The following is a 19,069-nucleotide window of genomic DNA, read 5'->3' on the forward strand; positions in this document are numbered from 1 at the left end:
AAAAAACAGTTTTGAATACCTTGAGGGGTGTAGTTTCTAGAATGGGGTCATTTTTGGGAGGTTTCTATTATCTAAGCCTCACAATATGACTGCAAACCTGAACTGGTCCATAAAAAGTGGGATTTTGAAGATTTCTCAAAAATTTCAAAATTTGCTTCTAAACTTCTAAGCCTTGTAACATCCCCAAAAAATAAAATATCATTCCCAAAATGCTACAAACATGAAGTAGACATATGGGGAATGTAAAGTCATCACAATTTTTGGGGGTATTACTATGTATTACAGAAGTAGAGAAACTGAAACTTTGAAATTTGCTAATTTTTCAAAATTTTTGGTAAAAAATGTATTTTTTTATGCAAAAAAATTTACTTTTTTGACCCAATTTTAGCAGTGTCATGAAGTACAATATGTGACGAAAAAACAATCTCAGAACGGCCTGGGTAAGTCGAAGCGTTTTAAAGTTATGAGCACTTAAAGTGACACTGGTCAGATTTGCAAAAAATGGCCTGGTCCTTAAGGTGAAAATGAGCCTGGTCCTTAAGGGGTTAAGGCTATGGACATCTTTGTACAGTTTTCTTTTATTGTTCATTTGTTTCCTAAATGCAATATTGATTAAACCTCATTAAAAATGCCCTAGCACCATTTTGCTTCTGCAGAGTATGTAAGCCCTTTACCTAGCTGTTTGGTAGTACTGCTGGACATACCGGTAATTATGCCTGAGCTCATCTCCTGATTTTCCAGCAGGAAGTTTATAATGTGTGTGTGGAGGGGGGGGTATAAGAAGGGCACCTCATGCAGCAGACTGAATATGAGCATGGTACACAAACAAGGCAGTATGTATTACTTTGAGGGACGAGCCCATATGAGAAAAATTTGTAGTCAGGAGCAGGTTTTAAACTGTATATCGGAGTTTGGTAAATGAATAACAAAATAAAGATTTCAGTCAAAAACATAGGCCCATTTTTTTTATTTACTCATGGCAATGGCTAACATACAGTACGTAAATTACAATATTTTTTTTTCCATGTCAAAGGTGTCCGTAGCATGTAAAACTATCTGACATTAATGCAGAAGTTTTTTTATGTACTCTATATGTAGATACAAATATTAAAACTTTTACAAAAATCAAGTACTGAATAAAATACATGAATCAGACCAGCACAAATGTTCCCGTTATGTGAAATATCATATAGCTGACAATTCATCAATGCATGTATTCAACAGGTAATTATCTTTTTACAGCTAAAATTGCATCTAGTAAATTTCCAGTGCTCTTAATCTGCACACTATTAAATCCATGATTTTCCAGCAGCTTCTTGTATTCTGTGCCACTTCTTTGCTTGCCCTCACTCATACTAAGAGACTGCAGCAGACCTCTTAATTCCCTTTTATCTTCATCAAGGACAATCTCTGCAACAAGTAAGGCACTCCTCCCTAAAGAAAGCCACAGAGAAGCCATGAAACATCTTTATAATTCAGCATACTTTTATTGCACCTCCTCTGCTTGCTGGCGTGCCTTTACCTGGACAGCAAGCTTCAGAGACCTTCTTTAAAAGATGGTTTAATTTCCCTTCAGGCAAATCATGCAATACTCTTGAGAGAATGTATAGGTCCACTTCAGGTAATGTGTCTTCCATAAAGTTACCTATTGCAGTCGTCAAAAAACAAGAGAGGTAAATAAAGAGTTTGCACATACATCCAACTTATATCTGCATAGTTCATATGTCAGAAGCTCACACTTTTTACTAAGAATGTTTGCAAACATCAGACTCACATCGACAGAGCACTACATTGTTATAGGACAGCTACACCATTCATGGAACAACTTCTGTAGTATTTTATAAGGTACCGTATATTGTAGGATGAGGCAGACTATAAACTATATCAAAAACACTGGAGTTACTACTGAAGTCAGAGTCACCACCAGAGGGAGCTCTGGAGATTCCTGTATACACTATGATATAATTGATATATAAATAGCATAGAGGAAGCGCCCTCTAGTGGTGGCTGCAGACTGCTAGCATGTTATCTTTATACCAGACGGATCCGCACCTAAACGCAGGTGTGAAAGTAGCCTTACAATGTTTTGCACTCGCGCAGAAAAATCGTGCATGTTCCCGCAACGCCCGTCTGAAAGAGGCCTAAGTGTAAGTCAAACGGATCCGTCCTGACTTTACATTGAAAGTCAATGGGGGACGGATCCGTTTACAATTGCACCAATATTGTGTCAATGTAAACGGATCCGTCCCCATTGACTTACATTGTAAGTCAGGACGGATTTGGCTCCGCATCGCCAGGCAGAACGGATGCATTATCCATTCAGAATGCATTGGGGCTAAACTGATCCGTTTGGGGCCACTTGTGAGAGCCTTGAAACGGATCTCATAGGCGGACCCTGAAACGGCAGTGTGAAAGTAGCCTAAATTATTTCACGTTTACGTGGGTGTACCTAGGCTTATTGGGTGCAACTGTCTAAAAGGTTTCAATAATGACTGATAGAGTATTGATGAATCACATCCTAAGATGTCTAATATATCCCTCCCCCATTCTTTCGAAAGAGAGAACATATGAATGTATTGTAGAATGGCCAATTTCTCCAACTTCCTTTTTCTGAATAAAAGATAGTTCCCTTTTTTTAAACCACGGAACCTCTGTGTACAGATCCTGCACCTAGCATCCCATACGCAGGTCATACTATACATAGGGTTGTCACAATAACCAAATTTACTCGATACCATTCAATACCACACAGAAAAAAATAAAAACACAAAAATGCTGTGTGCATTCTCCATTTTATGGAAGGTTCGGTCTATAATAGAACATATTTTTGGGGGGGACAAGGTTCTAAAAAAATTGCAAATAGTGTTTTTTAAAGGATAACACTTAGACCCTAATTTCAATTTTCATATATGTAGTTACTAATAACATGATATTCCAGAATCAGTTACTATTAGACTGACTTACCCCATATTTAATAAGATTCAGCCCTTAGCAACCAGTCTGCATAAAACTGCAATTTCACTATTCAGTTAAGATGGCCGCCACTGCCCTAACCCTGAGGCTAATCCCGCCTGCCCTCACTAGCCAGTAACAATAGCCCCCCAAAGTGTCAGTAACCAGAGCCCTCCCCCTAAAGGGTTAATCTCCTGCAGCCAGGGGCGTTGCTAGGGTCTGAAAACATCCGGGGCACAAGCCCATTGCATCACGCCCCTGTGAAGCCACCCCCACCCCATGAAGCCACGCCCCCATGGGCCTTCACAGTAGTTATTAACCCCTTTCAGCAGTGCTCCCTTTACAGTAGTTATTAAGCCCTTTCAGCAGTCCCCCCTTCAGTGAATGGAGGACTGCTGAAAGTGGTTAATAACTACTGTGAAGGGCCTAGCCGTCTGGGTAACCCAACAGATCATCCCCTCAGTAATCCGTATCCTGCAGTAACTGAACTTTAAAGGGAACCTGTCATGTGGATATTTGATTATAATCTAACTAATTATATACAATCATTAACTACTAAAAAGTACCTTAGATGTATTCACTTACCGGTGTGACAGATGGTTACCTCATAATATACACACAAAGATGCCGCATGCTAATGAGCTGATTTGAGTCCGGCGTGATGTCATTGAGTCCAGCGTATATTTAATTCAGAGCTATAGCCACTCCCCTGCCCACCTGCTGCTGGTTCATATGGAAACAAACTGTCATTTAGCAGCAGGTGGGCGGGGAGAGTCAGGAGCTCATGAATATTCATGACTCATCATTATCAGCTGGAGCTTTTCAATACAAGATGTTGGCAGATTGACTGGGTCAATTAACGAAAGTGACCCAGCATTGTGCTAAGCAAATCAGTCACTTATTTATGTTGCCCTTAGTTAGGACACCATGAAACTGGTGACAGGTTCCCTTTAAATCAGCGCACATCTCATTACTATCTTGACTTAGACACTCAGCTCCAGTAACAGGCAGGGCGGGCGGCGTTCACTCAGTGATGTCACGCGCCTGCGCCGCCTAGTGGGAGGAGCAGGCGCGTGATGTCAGTGAGCGAGCGCCGCCAGCACTGCATGTTTCCGGAGCTGAGTGTGTAAGATAGTAATGAAATCATAAGCGCTGTTTTAAAGTTCAGTTACTGCAGGATACGGATTAGGAGGGCGGGGCTGCGCAGCACAGGAGAGTCAGAGCGGCCGGCCCTGCCAGCCAGGGGCGTAGCTAGAACTGACTGGGCCCCACAGCAAAATTTTGTATGGGCCCCCCCTCCATGACTATCCTGGCATCCTATATGTGCATATGTAAGGGAGAGTTCATATCACATTTTTGCCCTATGTTTAATGTTTACGTTGGAAAATGAGATACAAAAGCGCAGCACACTACGCTTTTGTGTCCGGCAAAGTCTGTTAAAAAAAAAACAAAACGTATACATTAACGTATCTCTTTTTTTATGGTGGGGGCAAAATACAGCATATGGGGTACAGTACAGGGCAGGGGGTATACACAGTACAGCATGGGGTGTACAGTACAGGGCAGGAGGCACACAAAGTGCAGCATAGGGGGTACACTAAAGGGCAGGGGGGACAGTACAGCATAGCAGGCGCAATACAGGGAAGGGGGCACACACAGTGCAGCATAGGGGGCACAGTGCATTATAGGGGGTACAGTGTAAGGCAGGGGGCACACACAGTGCAGCATAGGGGGCATAGTGTATTATAGGGGGTACAGTACAGGGCAGGAGGCACACACAGTGCAGCATAGGGCGGGGGCAGAATACAGCATGGGGTGCACAGTACAGGGCAGGGGGCAAAATACAGCATATGGGGTACAGGGGCAGGGGGTATACACAGTACAGCATGGGGGGTACAGGACAGGGCAGGAGGCACACAAAGTGCAGCATAGGGGGTACAGTACAGGGCAGGGGGCAGAATACAGCCACAACATGCACCTAGAAATGCTCCATTCACATGTCCTACCTCAGGAGTTGATAGTTACTAGTGAGCAGAAGGACCTTTCATGATGTCAGGAGCACATGATCGGTCACATGAGTGGGCGGAGTCAGGCTCCAGGCTGTGCAGGAGATTGTGTGGAAATGACTGCCAGCATAACATTCGGGGCACTGGTCAAAACATCCGGGGCTCAAGCCCCGAATGTTTTGACCTTACGACGCCCCTGCCTGCAGCACAAAGGGGTCCTCTTTCCACATGTTGCTTTCATTTATACACTGAGCAGACGGCAGATCTCCCTTCCCTGCTCTGCGCTGCTTCGGCTCTGCATTGTCCAAGTCTGCTGAGTGAGGGAGCGTCTGGCAAGCGCAGGGACAGGGAGAAGTGCACACAGCCCAGGCACTGTTATCAGCTGCTGGGGAGGACCTGGCTTTAATCATTTACTTACAGTCCCTGGCTGTCAGTAATGTGACCCTGCAGGCTGGTGCTTCTGCTCCTCCATCCTTCAACACAGAGATTTTAAGCACAGATAAAAATTGGCAGTAGAGGGCACAAAACTGTGGAATTAAGGGGTAATTGAATACACAGTGAAAAGTTGAAATAGGGCCACCAAGGAGATATTAACCCCTTCCGGACCTATGACGTGTATACTCGTCATGGAGCACTGCTAGTTAGTGCTCCATGACGAGTATAAACGTCATGGCATTAAACTGTCACCATGTCTGCAGACATGGTGACAGCGCTGAGTGCCGGCTGTTACACACAGCCAGGCACCCAGGGTCAATGCCGAGGGGGGTCCTGTGACCCCCCCCCCCCCCCCCCGTATCGGCGATCGCTTCAAACCGCAGGTCAATTCAGACCTGCGGTTTTTTAGCGCTTTATGTAGTTTCTGATCCCTACGGTCCCTGACCGCGGGGATCAGAAACTTTAAAATTCCCAAAATAATGTTTCCCCCCCCCCCCCCCCTGCACCCCTAAATGGTATTATGTGGGCGGGTGGTGCAGGGGGAGGGTTGCGGGCGGTGCGGGAGGCTGGCGGTGCGGCAGGCGGGATCGCGATCCCCCACCCGCCTCCCCTTCAATAATCGTTGGTTTCTAGTGGGTTATACCAGGGTGCCAGCACATTGCTGGCACCCTGGTATAAACGGCTGACATAGTTGATGCGATGTCAGCCGTTTAACCCTTTCCATACAGAGGTCTGTACGGACCGCTGTATGGAAAAGGTTAACAGCGCAGGGAGCTCCCTCCCTCTCCGATCGGGGGGCTGCTGTGCCTTTGCAGCCCCCCGATGGGAGAGGCAGGGAGCCCCCAGACACCCCAGTCCTCACCCTTCCCGGTCTGCGCAGTTGTGACAGACTGGGAAGGTTCCCATGGCAACAGGATGCCTTCTCAGGCATCCTGCTGTCCATGGTGCTGAACAGATCTATGCTTAAAGCATAGATCTGTTCAGGCAAACTAAGTAAAATACAGTACTGTACAATATATATTGTACTGTACTGTATTATACAGACATCAGACCCACTGGATCTTCAAGAACCAAGTGGGTCTGGGTCAAAAAAAATGTAAAAAAAAAGTGAAAAAAGTAAAAAAGATAAAAAAAACAAAACAACATTTATCACTGAATAAAAATTAAAAAAAATAAAATACACTACACATATTAGGTATTGCCGTGTCCGTAACGACCTGATCTATAAAACAATCATGTTACTTTCCCTGCACGGTGAACGCCATAAAAATAAAAAATAAAAAACTATGAGGAAATAATAATTTTGCCCACGTTACTTCCCAAAAAAGATAATAAGTGATCAAAAAAGTCGCATGTACGCCAAAATAGTGCCAATCAAACTGTCACCTCATCCCGCAAAAAATGAGCCCCTACATGAGACAATCGCCTAAAAACTGAAAAAACTATGGCTCTCAGACTATGGAGACACTAAAACATAATTTTTTTTTGTTTCAAAAATGATGTTATTGTGTAAAACCTAGATAAATAAGAAAAAGGTAGACATATTAGGTATTGCCATGTCCGTAAGAACCTGCTCTATAAAAATACCACATGACGTAACCCCTCAGGTGAACACTGTAAAAAATTTAATAAAAACTGTGTCAAAAAAGCAATTTTTTGGTTACCTTACATCACAAAAAGTGTAATAGCAAGCGATCAAAAAGTCATATGCACCCCAAAATAGTACCAATCTAATCGTCATCTCATCCCGCAAAAATGATACCCAACCTGAGACAATCGCCTAAAAACTGAAAAAACTATGGCTCTCAGACTATAGAGACACTAAAACAGCTATTTTTGGGGAAATTTTCCATTTTAATCCATTTTTTCCCGTAACAAAGCAAGGGTTAACAGCCAAATAAAATTAAATATTTATTGGCCTGATTCTTTAGTTTATATAAATGCCCCATATTTGGTCGTAAACTGCTGTATGGCCACACGGCAGGGCACAGAAGGAAAGGAATACCATATGGTTTTTGGAAGGCAGTTTTTGCTGGACTGGTATTTTTGACACCATGTCCCATTTGAAGCCCCCCCTGATGCACCCCTAGAGTAGAAACTCCAAAAAGTGACCATTTTGGAAACTACACCCCTCAAGGTATTCAAAACTGATTTTACAAACTTTGTTAACCCTTTAAGTGTTCCACAAGAGTTAGTGGCAAATGGAGATGAAATTTCAGAATTTCAATTTTTTTTTTACTTTGCCTCACAAAAAGTGTAATATAGAGCAACCAAAAATCATATATACCCTAAAATAGTACCAACAAAACTGCCACCTTATCCCATAGTTTCCAAAATGGGGTCACTCTTTTGGAGTTTCTAACCTAGGGGTGCATCAGGGGGGCTTCAAATGGGGCATAGTGCCCAAAAAAACTGTCTAGCAAAATCTGCCTTCCAAAAACCGTATGGCATCCTTTTCCTTCTGCGCCTTGCCGTGTGCCCGTACAGTAGTTTGCGACCACATATGGGGTGTTTCTGTAAACTACAGAATCAGGGCCATAAATAATGAGTTTTGTTTGGCTGTTAAACTTTGCTTTGTAACTAGAAAAAAAAAAATAGTAAAATGGAAAATTTGCCCAAAAATTAAAATTCAGAAATTTCATCTCTATTTGCCAATAACTCTTGTGGAACACCTAAAGGGTTAACAACGTTTGTAAAAATCTGTTTTGAATACCTTGAGGGGTGTAGTTTCTTAGATGGGGTCACTTTTATAGAGTTTCTACTCTAGGGGTGCATCAGGGGGCTTCAAATGGGACATGGTATAAACAAAACCAGTCCTGCAAAATCTGCCTTCCAGAAACCATACGGTGCACCTTTTCTTTCTGCGCCCTGCCGTGTGCTCGTACAGCAGTTTACAACCCCATATGGGGTGCTTCTGTAAACTACAGAATCAGGGCCATAAATAATGAGTTTTGTTTGGCTGTTAACCCTTGGTTTGTTACTTGAAAAAAAATATTAAAATGGAAAATCTGCCAAAAAAGTGAAATTTTTAAATTGTATCTCTATTTTCCATTAAATCTTGTGCAACACCTAAAGGCTTAAAAAAGTTTGTAAAATCAGTTTTGAATACCTTGAGGGGTGTAGTTTCTTAGATGGGGTCACTTTTATAGAGTTTCTACTCTAGGGGTGCATCAGGGGGCTTCAAATGGGACATGGTGTAAAAAAAAAAAACTGTCCAGCAAAATCTGGCTTCCAAAAACCATACGGCGCACCTTTCACTCTACGCCCCGCTGTGTGGCCGTACAGTAGTTTACGGCCACATATGGGGTGTTTCTGTAAACGGCAGAGTCAGGGCAATAAAGATACAGTCTTGTTTGGCTGTTAACCCTTGCTTTGTTAGTGGAAAAAATGGGTTAAAATGGAAAATTGGGCAAAAAAAATGAAATTCAACACCTAAAGGGTTAACAAAGTTTGTAAAATCAGTTTTGAATACCTTGAGGGGTGTAGTTTATAGAATGGGGTAGTTTTTGGGTGGTTTCAATTATGTAAGCCTCGCAAAGTGACTTCAGACCTGAACTGGTCCTTAAAAAATGGGTCTTGGAAATTTTCCAAAAAATGCTTCTAAACTTCTAAGCCTTGTAACGTCCCCAAAAAATAAAAATGTCATTCCCAAAATGATCCAAACATGAGGTAGACATATGGGGAATGCAAAGTCATCACAATTTTTGGGGGTATTACTATGTATTACAGGAGTAGAGAAACAGAAACTTTGAAATTTGCTAATTTTTCAAAATTTTGGGTAAATTTGGTATTTTTTTGTGCAAAAAAAAAATAAAAAATTTGACTTCATTTTACCAGTGTCATGAAGTACAATATGGGACGAAAAAACAATCTCAGAACGGCCTGGATAAGTAAAAGTGTTTTAAAGTTATTCACACATAAACTGACACTGGTCAGATTTGCAAAAAATAGCCTGGTCCTTAAGGTGAAAAATGGCTTGGTCCTGAGAGGGTTAATCACCACAAGCCAATACTCCAAAAAAAAAAAATTATGACAGTTATACTTCAACTTTTTTCTGTTTAGAGATCCATTTGGATGAATAGAACTTTACACTGTCCCTGCTGTCCTGGGATTTGTGCACACAGCAGCAGGGAGCTTACCATGGCAGCCAAGGCTTCAGTAGCGTCCTGGCTGCCATGGTAACTGATTGGAGCCCAGCGATTTCACTGCTGGTGCTCCGATAGGAAGCTGCCATTGCCACCTATGAATAATACTGAGGGGGTGCGCCTGTAGCCACTGCCAACAATGAATATAATACTGGGGTGGGGTGGGCGCACTGTGCCATTAATGATTATAATACTATGGTGTGTGCACTGCGCCACCAATGAACATAATTTATCACTATATACAAATGTAGGTGGCATGTGCCAGCCATATCACATACCTGGCCTCTATGACAGGGCGCTGCAATCCCTATCCATTAACCACTAAGGTGCGGCACATGAGGGGTTATTAGAAGCGGTTCGGCAGATCGTTGTGCCCAGTCATAGAGGCAGAGTATGTGATGCGGCCGGCACCTGCCACCTACATTTGTATTTATGGGTTTAATTATATTCATTGGTGGTGCAGTGGGCACAGTCCCTCCCCTCCTCCTGACTGCTATTGTCATTGGTGGCAGTAGCAGCCGCCTCCCAGCAGGGGGGGGGGGTTGGGGGTTGGACTGCCTCCTTCTCCACTGTGCTGCTGAGGAGAACATGATGCGTGCTGAGAGCGACGCATGCCATGATCTCTAACACATACTAGGCTGGGCAGTAGCGTAGCCTAGTATCGGAAAATGGCAAATTGGTCTGGGCAACTAAGCCAGTTTCCCTTTATACCAGTTTTAATAAATCTCCCTCTACAGGTACAGCTCAATAAATTAAAATATAATGGAAAAGTTAATTTATTTCAGTAATTCAATTCAAAAAGTGAAACTCATATATAGATTCATTACACACAGAGTGATCTATTTCAAGCATTTATTTTAATGTTGATGAATATGGCTTACAGCTAATGAAAACCCAAAAGTCAGTATCTCGGAAAATGTGAATATTATACCTGTATAAGACCAATAAAAAATTATTTTTTAAACAGAAATATTATTGGGTCTGGTGTGTTTTATCTTCCTATTGACAAAACCTCAGATTCTCTATGGGGTGTAGGTCAGGCAAGTTTGCTGGCCAATCAAGCACATTGATACTGTGGTTATTAAACCAGGTATTCATTACTTTTGGAAATGTGGGCAGGTGCGAAGTCCGGCTGGAAAATAAAATTAGCATCTCCATAAAGTTTGTCAGCAGAGGGAAGAGTGAAGTTCTCTAAAATTTCCTGGTAGGCGGCTGCAATTACTCTGGACTTGATATAACCCTTTGGACCAACACCAGCAGATGTCATGGCTCCTCAAACCATTACCGACTGTGGAAACTTCACACTGAACCTCAAGCAACTCGGATTGTGTGCCTCTCCACTCTTCCTCCAGACTCTGGGACCTTTATTTCCAAATTAAATGCAAATTTATTTTCATTTGAAAACATCACTTTGGACCACTGAGCAACAGTCCAGTCCTTTTTCTCCTCAGCCCAGGTAAGATGCTTCTGATGTTCTCTCTGGGTCATGAGAAGCTTGGCACAAGGAATACGACAGTTGTAGCCCATGTCCTGGACACGTCTGTATGTGGTAGCTCTTGAAGCACTGACTCCAGCCGCAGTCCATTCCTTGTGAATCTCCCCTAAATTCTTGAATGGTCCTTTCAAGACTGCAGTTATCCCTGTTGTTTGTGCACCTTTTTATACCAAGTTTTCCTTCTACTCAACTTTCTATTAATATGCTTGGATACAGCACTCTGTGATAAGCCAGCTTCTTCAGCAATTACTTTCTGTGGCTTACCCTCATCGTGGAGGCTATTAATGACTGTCTTCTGGACAACTGTCAAGTCAGCAGTCTTCCCCATTAGGCCGAGTTAACACAAGCGTTGCGGGAAAAGGTGCGGGTGTGTTGCGGGAACATGCACGATTTTTCTGCACAAGTGCAAAACATTGTAATGCGTTTTGTACTCGCGTGAGAAAAAAATAAAATCGGCATGTTTGGTACCCAAAGCCGTTTGGGTTAGGTGCTTGGTAGATTGCATTATTTTCCCTTATAACATGGTTATAAGGGGAAACAATAGCATTCTGAATACAGAATGCATAGTACAATAGCGCTGGAGGGGTTAAAAAAAATGTAACTCCCCTTAATCCACTTGCTCGCGCAGCCAGCATCTCTTCTGTCTTCTTTTTTGCTGTGTGCAGGAAAAGGACCTGTGGTGACGTCACTCCAGTCATCACATGATCCATCGCCATGGTAAAAGATCATGTGACGGACCATGTGATGACCGGAGTGACGTCACCACAGGTCCTTTACCTGCACACAGCAAAAAAGAAGACAAAAGAGATGCCGGCTGCGCGAGCAAGTGGATTAAGGCGAGTTCAATTATTTGTATTTATTTTTTAACCCTCTCCATCGCTATTGTACTATGCATTCTGTATTCAGAATGCTATTATTTTCCCTTATAACCATGTAATAAGGGAAAATAATAATGATCGGGTCTCCATCCCGATCGTCTCCTAGCAACCGTGCGTGGAAATCGCACCGCATCCGCACTTGCTTGCGATTTTCACGCAGCCCCATTCACTTCTATGGGGCCTGCGTTGCGTGATAAACGCACAATATAGAGCATGCTGCGATTTTCACGCAATGCATAAGTGATGTGTGAAAATCACTGCTCATGTGCACAGCCCCGTATAAATGAATGAGTCCAGATTCAGTGCGGGAGCAATGCGTTCACCTCCCGCATTGCACCCGCGCTGAATATTCGCCCGTGTGAACTCTTATTAGCCTTATTGTGTAGCCTAATGAACCATACTGAGTGACCATTTAAAGGTTTAGGCTAGTTTCCCACTAGCGCTTAGTATCTGGCAGGCTGTTCCAGCATAGCTCGAATCTTAAGCTCCCTTGTCCGGCTTTATTATATCTAAAAGGTGACTGAAGACAATCCGGCCACAACCCAGCAAATATGCTGAGAATTGTCTGCAAGAAAACTGCTGCACAATTCTCTGCATATTTGCCGGGTTGCGGACAGATCAATGCCGGTCTACATTATAGTTAATGGGCCCGGCAGGTATCAGGTAGTGTCTAGCAGTGCCGGATCCAGACATCTCTGGCAGGCTGCTCCCTGACAGAGATGTCTAACGCTAGTGTGAAACTAGCCTTAGGAAACCATTACAGGTGTTTTATGTTGATTAGCCGATTAGAGTTTGACACCACAAGTTTACAATATTAAACTTTTTCACTTTGGGTTTTCATTAAGCCATAATCATCAACATTAAAAGAAATAAATGCTTGAAATAGATCAGTGGTGGCAAACCTATGGCAGGGGTGCCAGAGGCGGCACTCAGAGCCCTCTCTGCGGGCACCTGCACCCTGGAATAAGTCTATGGTGTACAAATATGCCTTAGACTTTTCCCACCATTCATCAGAGCAGGGTGCACTATGAACAGTGCAGGCAGGATATTATAGCTAAATGATAAAGAACGTGGAAGATATACTGTATTGGACTGTAGTATTCAGGTTAAATTGCTATGTTGGCACTTTGCAATAAATAAGTGGGTTTTGGGTTGCCGTTTGGGCACTCGTCGCTAAAAGGTTCGCCATCACTGAAATAGATCATTCTGAAAGTAATGACTTCTATATGAGGTTTACTTTTATAATTCAATTATTTAAATAAATTTACTTTTCGATTATATCCTAATTTAATGAGATGCATTTGTACATCTAAAGTTGGTGTAACATACTGAGTAAAAGGTGCATATTAGCACAACAGACAACTTTTATGTTAATGTCTACCGAGCAACATCAGACTTGAGGCAAGTGAAATGTGGCGCAGCTCTCTCTAGCTCCAATAGGGCTCTGGTTGTACACCTGGTCTTTGCATGTGGTTCCCCATTCGTTGGCACTGCATATACTTTGTACACTAGTCAGAGCTCAATGCACCATAAGAACTTGCTACTAGGATCAAAACCAGATCACGGGTGGCTATCACTAATGGTTAGGACTGCCATACACATTAGGCTATTGTCGGCCGAACCTGCTGTTTTCAACTGTCCGACAGTCTAATATGTAAGGGGAGCGCTCCAGCAGCAGATGATGTCAGGGTAGAAAAGGATCAGGAGCAATCAATTTTAACGTCTGATTCTTTTGTTCTCCTGGGAGATGAGCCACGATCAGAGGTGTCTGGAAGCACCTCTCTCTTCTCTTCCTAGTAGCATGCTCAGTTGCACCAAGTCAAGAGAGATAGCTGCAGGCCAAAAGAGTGTTCAGCTGACAGCTATTAAAGGTGTAGGGCCCCCAGGAGCCATACCACAAGGTTATACATTAATATAGACTTCTTGTAATTGACAGTGGCTCAAAATTTACAAAAGTTTAGGGAGCTCTTCTCTACTGTATGCCAGGTAATGCTGGCATGCTACAGAAATAGGACAATGGATGTTATGTCTGTCACAATATGTAGGCCAAAATGCAGATCACTTGGTGTGGTAATACTGTGGTACCTGAACTAAATGTCACACGACTGGAATCAAAGCTCTCCGGTTGGAATTGGGAAGTATGTTTAATAACTTCAGGCAGATCAAATACGTTGACTTTCATTTCTGGGTACGTCCAGACTAGCTCATGAGCAAGAGCACCGGTACAACCTTAAAAAAATATAAAAGAAAAGAACAAAACAGAATTAAAGCACAGAAGTATCCTGAGGAATGCTTATTCTTCTCCAATTACCATTAATGATAGAGTAATCAAGTTGGGTGGCTGTGCATCTTATAAGTGACCTGTACCATGACAATGGTGCTCTAAAGCAAACTGGACCATGCCAAATACACTCCAGTTTGCCTGGGTTGAAAGATCAACCTAATAACTATGTGACTGTTTAAAATGCACATCATGGCGGCAGCGAGCCACCAGGCTATATATATATATATAAAGCAGAGACGTAGAACATATTCCTTACCTCCTAGATCACAGACGGAACTGTACTTGGAAAGGTCAAATGCTGTAACTATATCTCTTGCAGTGATTTTAAGCATACAGTGCATGGCCCTCATGAAGCGTTCTTTGACTTCACATCCCTAATGATAAGCAAGAGAAAGAGCAGGTCAATAAAATAGCATTCAGCTAAATGAAGTAATATGAAGACTGTGAATAGCTATTCATTTTAGAATGTAAACTATGAATTTATTATCCAGAAACACGCTGATATTAGGCATCTTTCTGGCGCAGATTGCGACGCAAAGGTTATTTGCGCTGCAATCTGCAACTTTTTCCCGCGCAAACCAGGTCTAAAAAAGTGGCCGTGGTGTGGATGGGGACATTCTGGCAGGCCTGTCTCAGTCATCATTTTCCACGCAAAATGGTCTAAAGGAAGCTGTCGTACATTTAGACTTGTGCTGGATGTGCCAAAGTTATGAAGAGGCCGGCGCCTCTTCATAACTTCAATAGACATATTTCAAAGACAGACTCTTTTTAGGAAGTCAACGCAGCGATCAGCTGTGAATGCTCGGAGGAAGCCTCGTTTGATTGCTGCTATAATTAGCATTTAGCAAATGTGGTGCCAATATTCAAAAAAAGGTCCAAAAACTAAGCCCGGAATCTATAGGCCGGTAAGTTTAACATCTGTAGTGGGAAAACTGTTTGAAGGTTTTCTAAGAGATGCTATCTTGGAGCACCTCAATGACAATAAGCAAATAACTCCATATCAGCTTCGTAAAGGGATCGGTCATGCCAAACTAATCAATGGATGTCGTATATCTGGACTTCTACAAAGCATTTGACACTGTACCACATAAGAGGTTAGTATATAAAATGAGAATGCTCGGACTGGGAGAAAACGTCTGTATGTGGGTAAGTAACTGGCTCAATGATAGAAAACAGAGGGTGGTTATTAACAGTACACACTCAGATTGGGTCACTAGTGGGGTACCTCAGGGGTCAGTATTGGGCCCTATTCTCTTCAATATATTTATTAATGATCTTGTAGAAGGCTTGCATAGTAAAATATAAATTTTTCGCAGATGACACTAAACTGTATAAAGTAATTAACACTGAAGAGGACAGTATACTACTACAGAGGGATCTGGATAGATTGGAGGCTTGGGCAGAGAAGTGGCAGATGAGATTTAACACTAACAAATCGACACGTGTTAGAAAATAGTCCGAGTGGCACTGCGTTTAACTTCCTCTGCCAAACAGGCAATGTCATATATGCACAAAGCGTGCAAATTTCAGCAACCTGGCGGTGCTCAGCCCACAATAGACTTGAAAACGTACCAAACAAAAAGATATAAAGGCGGCACTCACCAATCGGTGCAATCTTCTTTTATTTCCTCCAGACCTGAATACATCAAAGCTAGATACATAAAAGCTGAATGTATAAATGGCTTGGGGTGGACAACCATACAGTGCAGTGACAGGATATACGACGACGTATGTTTCGCGCCTCAGCGCTTCTTCAGGCCAGAAACATAGCGGCGCCACTGCGCCAGCTTTTGAATGCCGGCTCCCATAGATCACGTGCGTGGCGTCACCATCGGCGGCGATGCACAGCGCTTACATGTGACGTCACACTGGGGCCGATATTACATAAAGTGTTACAAAACACATATTTTTGAAGGCATACAAAATATTACAGAAACACTCCCAGATAGTTTTTTTTTCATTTAAGCCCAAGGGGCTCATTGCGCATCAGCGCATAATCCACTTGCTTTCTCTTCTAAGAAGCTCACAGTGTCTGTCTCCCCCTTGTGGGGAGTTCGGTACAATCTCAATGCCAGCAAGTCTCAGAACGCTACTATTTCCTCCATGTTCACAATTTACATGGTCAAGAAGGCATGGACACCCCTTACCTGTGTTAAGTGAACTGGACTGGGGGAAAATGTCTGTATGTGGGTAAGTAACTGGCTCTGTGATAGAAAACAGAGGGTGGTTATTAACAGTACACACTCAGATTGGGTCACTGTCACTAGTGGGGTACCCCAGGAGTCAGTATTGGGCCCTATTCTCTTCAATATATTTATTAATGATCTTGCAGAAGGCTTGCATAGTAAAATATCATGTTTTTACAGATGACACTAAACTGTGAAAATTAATTAACACAGGAGGGGGCATTATATGGCTGCAGATGGATCTGGATAGATTGGAGGCTTGGTCAGAGAAGTGGCAGATGAGGTTCATCACTGACAAATGTAAGGTTATGTACATGGGAAGGAATAATGCAAGTCACCCGTACATACTAAATGGTAAAGCACTGGGTAACACGGACATGGAAAAGGACTTAGGAATTTTAGTGAACAGCAAACTAAGCTGTAGAAACCAGTGTCAGGCAGCTGCTGCCAAGGTCAATAAGATAATGGGTTGCATCAAAAGGGGCATAGATGCCCGTGATGAGAGCATAGTCCTACTGCTTTACAAATCACTAGTCAGACCACACATGGAGTACAGTTCTGGGCTGCTGTGAACAAGGCAGACATAGAAGAGCTGGAGAGGGTTCAGAGGAGGGCAACTAAGGTAATAACTGGAATGGGTGGACTATAGTACCCAGAAATATTATCAAAATTAGGGTTATTCACTTTAGAAAAAAGATGACTGAGGGGAGCTCTAATAACTATGTATAAATATATCAGGGTTCAGCACAGAGATCTCTCCCATCATCTACTGATTCCCAGGCCCATGACTGTGACAATAGGACATCTTCTGCGTCTGGAGGAAAGAAGGTTTCTACACAAACATAGAAGAGGATTCTACACGGTAAGAGCAGTGAGACTATGGAACTCTCTGCCTGAGGAGGTGGTGATGGTGAATTCACTAAAAGAGTTCAAGAAGGGCCTGGATGTATTTCTGGAGTGTAATAATATTACAGGCTATAGCTACTAGAGAGTGGTCGTTGATCCAGGAAGTTATTCTGAGTGCCTGATTGGAGTCGGGAAGGAATTTTTTTCCCCTAAAGTGGAGAAAATTGGCTTCTACCTCAGTTTTTTTTTTGCCTTCCTCTGGATCAACTTGCAGGATAACAGGCTGAACTGGATGGACAGAAGTATTTTTTCAGCCTTACAAACTATATTACAATGTTATAATGTTAGACAGCGCTTTAAGCTGTGTTTTGTATTGACTTTCATGACAATGCTGCAAGAAACCAACACAAAAGTTTCCCCCACAGACGCCTGATTGCTAGAACCGTCCAAGTACCTTGGCAACCCTCAATTAACTTTGTGTTGTGGAACCTGCAAAATCAGATAGCGTATGGTATGGCTTTGAAACAAGTAATGATTTTTTTTTATACCTTCACACTACTTCCTCAAAACTACAGAGCTATTGTACTGAAAGTTACCACATGTTCGCTACACAGTACAAAGTAGATCAAGACCACGGCACTCCAATAGTTAGTTCATTAGTTCATATAGATGTTAGTGACTTATTGAATTCATCCAAAGTAGTAAATATAGAATGGCCAAAGTTTCGGTCTAATCTAGACCTTGTTCACGAGTTCATGAGTTGGAATGCCAAATAAGACATAAAGGCTGTGAAAAAGGTCTATGTTAGACCGGAACGTTGGCCACTGTATAGTTACTACTTTGGATGGATTCAATAAGTCTCTAATATCTATATGAACTAACTATTGGAGTGCCGTGGTCTTTATCTACTTTGACATTGAAATTTTTACCACTGAGCACCATCAAAATCAACTAGGAGTGCCGACCAACTCATCACCTATCTGTTACACAGTAGAGAGATAAGAGTTTCCTTCTGCATTCATATGTATGGCTTGCATCCAAGAAAAGCTACATCAATGACCATGTGTTTTCTGCAAACATTTTGCAATGGAATATAGAGCAACCTACTTAAGTTGGTGACCAACTTGATCTATAAAGGTTTCCCAATTCAGAGTAAACTACTTCTACTTTACTAAGAATTTACTTGTGTTGTTTAGGAGCTTGTACCGTATTCCTCAACACAAATGTGCCATAATAAAGAATGCAGCACATGATGTACAACCTTCACAGCGAGTCCTGCACCACTCGCAAAGCGTCAAAATAAAAGTAAAATGTTCACAGCCGAGCAACCCTTGAAAAAGCATTTCTAATGCCAGCCCTGATATAGTTTACATTGGAAAGAGTGGTGCCAAAAATATTGAGAGGCGCGTGCTTCTGTCTAATTCTGGCACATCTTGGGAGGTCCATGAACTACTATATGAAATCTACGCCAGCTAGGAGCTGGCACACATTTTAGTTGTGACTTGCACTAGTAAAATAGGGGAGGTTAGTCTTTAATGTGCCGGCCAGCACAGGCCCTTCTTCTCCTGACTAAGGGCTCTTTCACACCTGCGTTATAGTCTTCCGGCATAGAGTTCCGTCGTCGGGGCTCTATGCCGGAAGAATACTGATCAGGATTATCCTAATGCATTCTGAATGGACAGTCCGTCCTTCAGGATGCATCAGGATGTCTTCCGTTCCGGAACGGAACGTTTTTTGGCCGCAGCAAATAGCGCCGCATGCTGCGCTTTTTGCTCCGGCCAAAAATCCGGAACACTTGCCGCAAGGCCGGATCCGGAATGAATGCCCATTGAAAGGCATTGA

At 42.7% G+C, this 19,069-nt stretch overlaps 1 protein-coding gene across 2 annotated transcripts in view; it reads right to left on the reverse strand.

The window, feature by feature from the left end:
• Positions 1–950: 950 nt before the first annotated feature.
• Positions 951–19,069, reverse strand: part of ASMTL (acetylserotonin O-methyltransferase like) — a 94,369-nt gene continuing 76,250 nt past the window's right edge. For both annotated transcript variants that reach the window (XM_044284021.1, XM_044284020.1), the window contains exons 11-14: positions 14,452–14,569; positions 13,997–14,140; positions 1,523–1,645; positions 951–1,434 (exon numbers count right to left, since the gene is read on the reverse strand). In XM_044284021.1, the coding sequence (XP_044139956.1) occupies positions 1,229–1,434; positions 1,523–1,645; positions 13,997–14,140; positions 14,452–14,569 (591 nt within the window). In that variant the 3' untranslated portion in view covers positions 951–1,228. The remainder of the gene's footprint in view (positions 1,435–1,522; positions 1,646–13,996; positions 14,141–14,451; positions 14,570–19,069) is intronic.

This window comes from Bufo gargarizans, chromosome 3 (genome assembly GCF_014858855.1).
Source record: "Bufo gargarizans isolate SCDJY-AF-19 chromosome 3, ASM1485885v1, whole genome shotgun sequence".
Taxonomy (NCBI): Eukaryota; Metazoa; Chordata; class Amphibia; order Anura; family Bufonidae; genus Bufo; species Bufo gargarizans.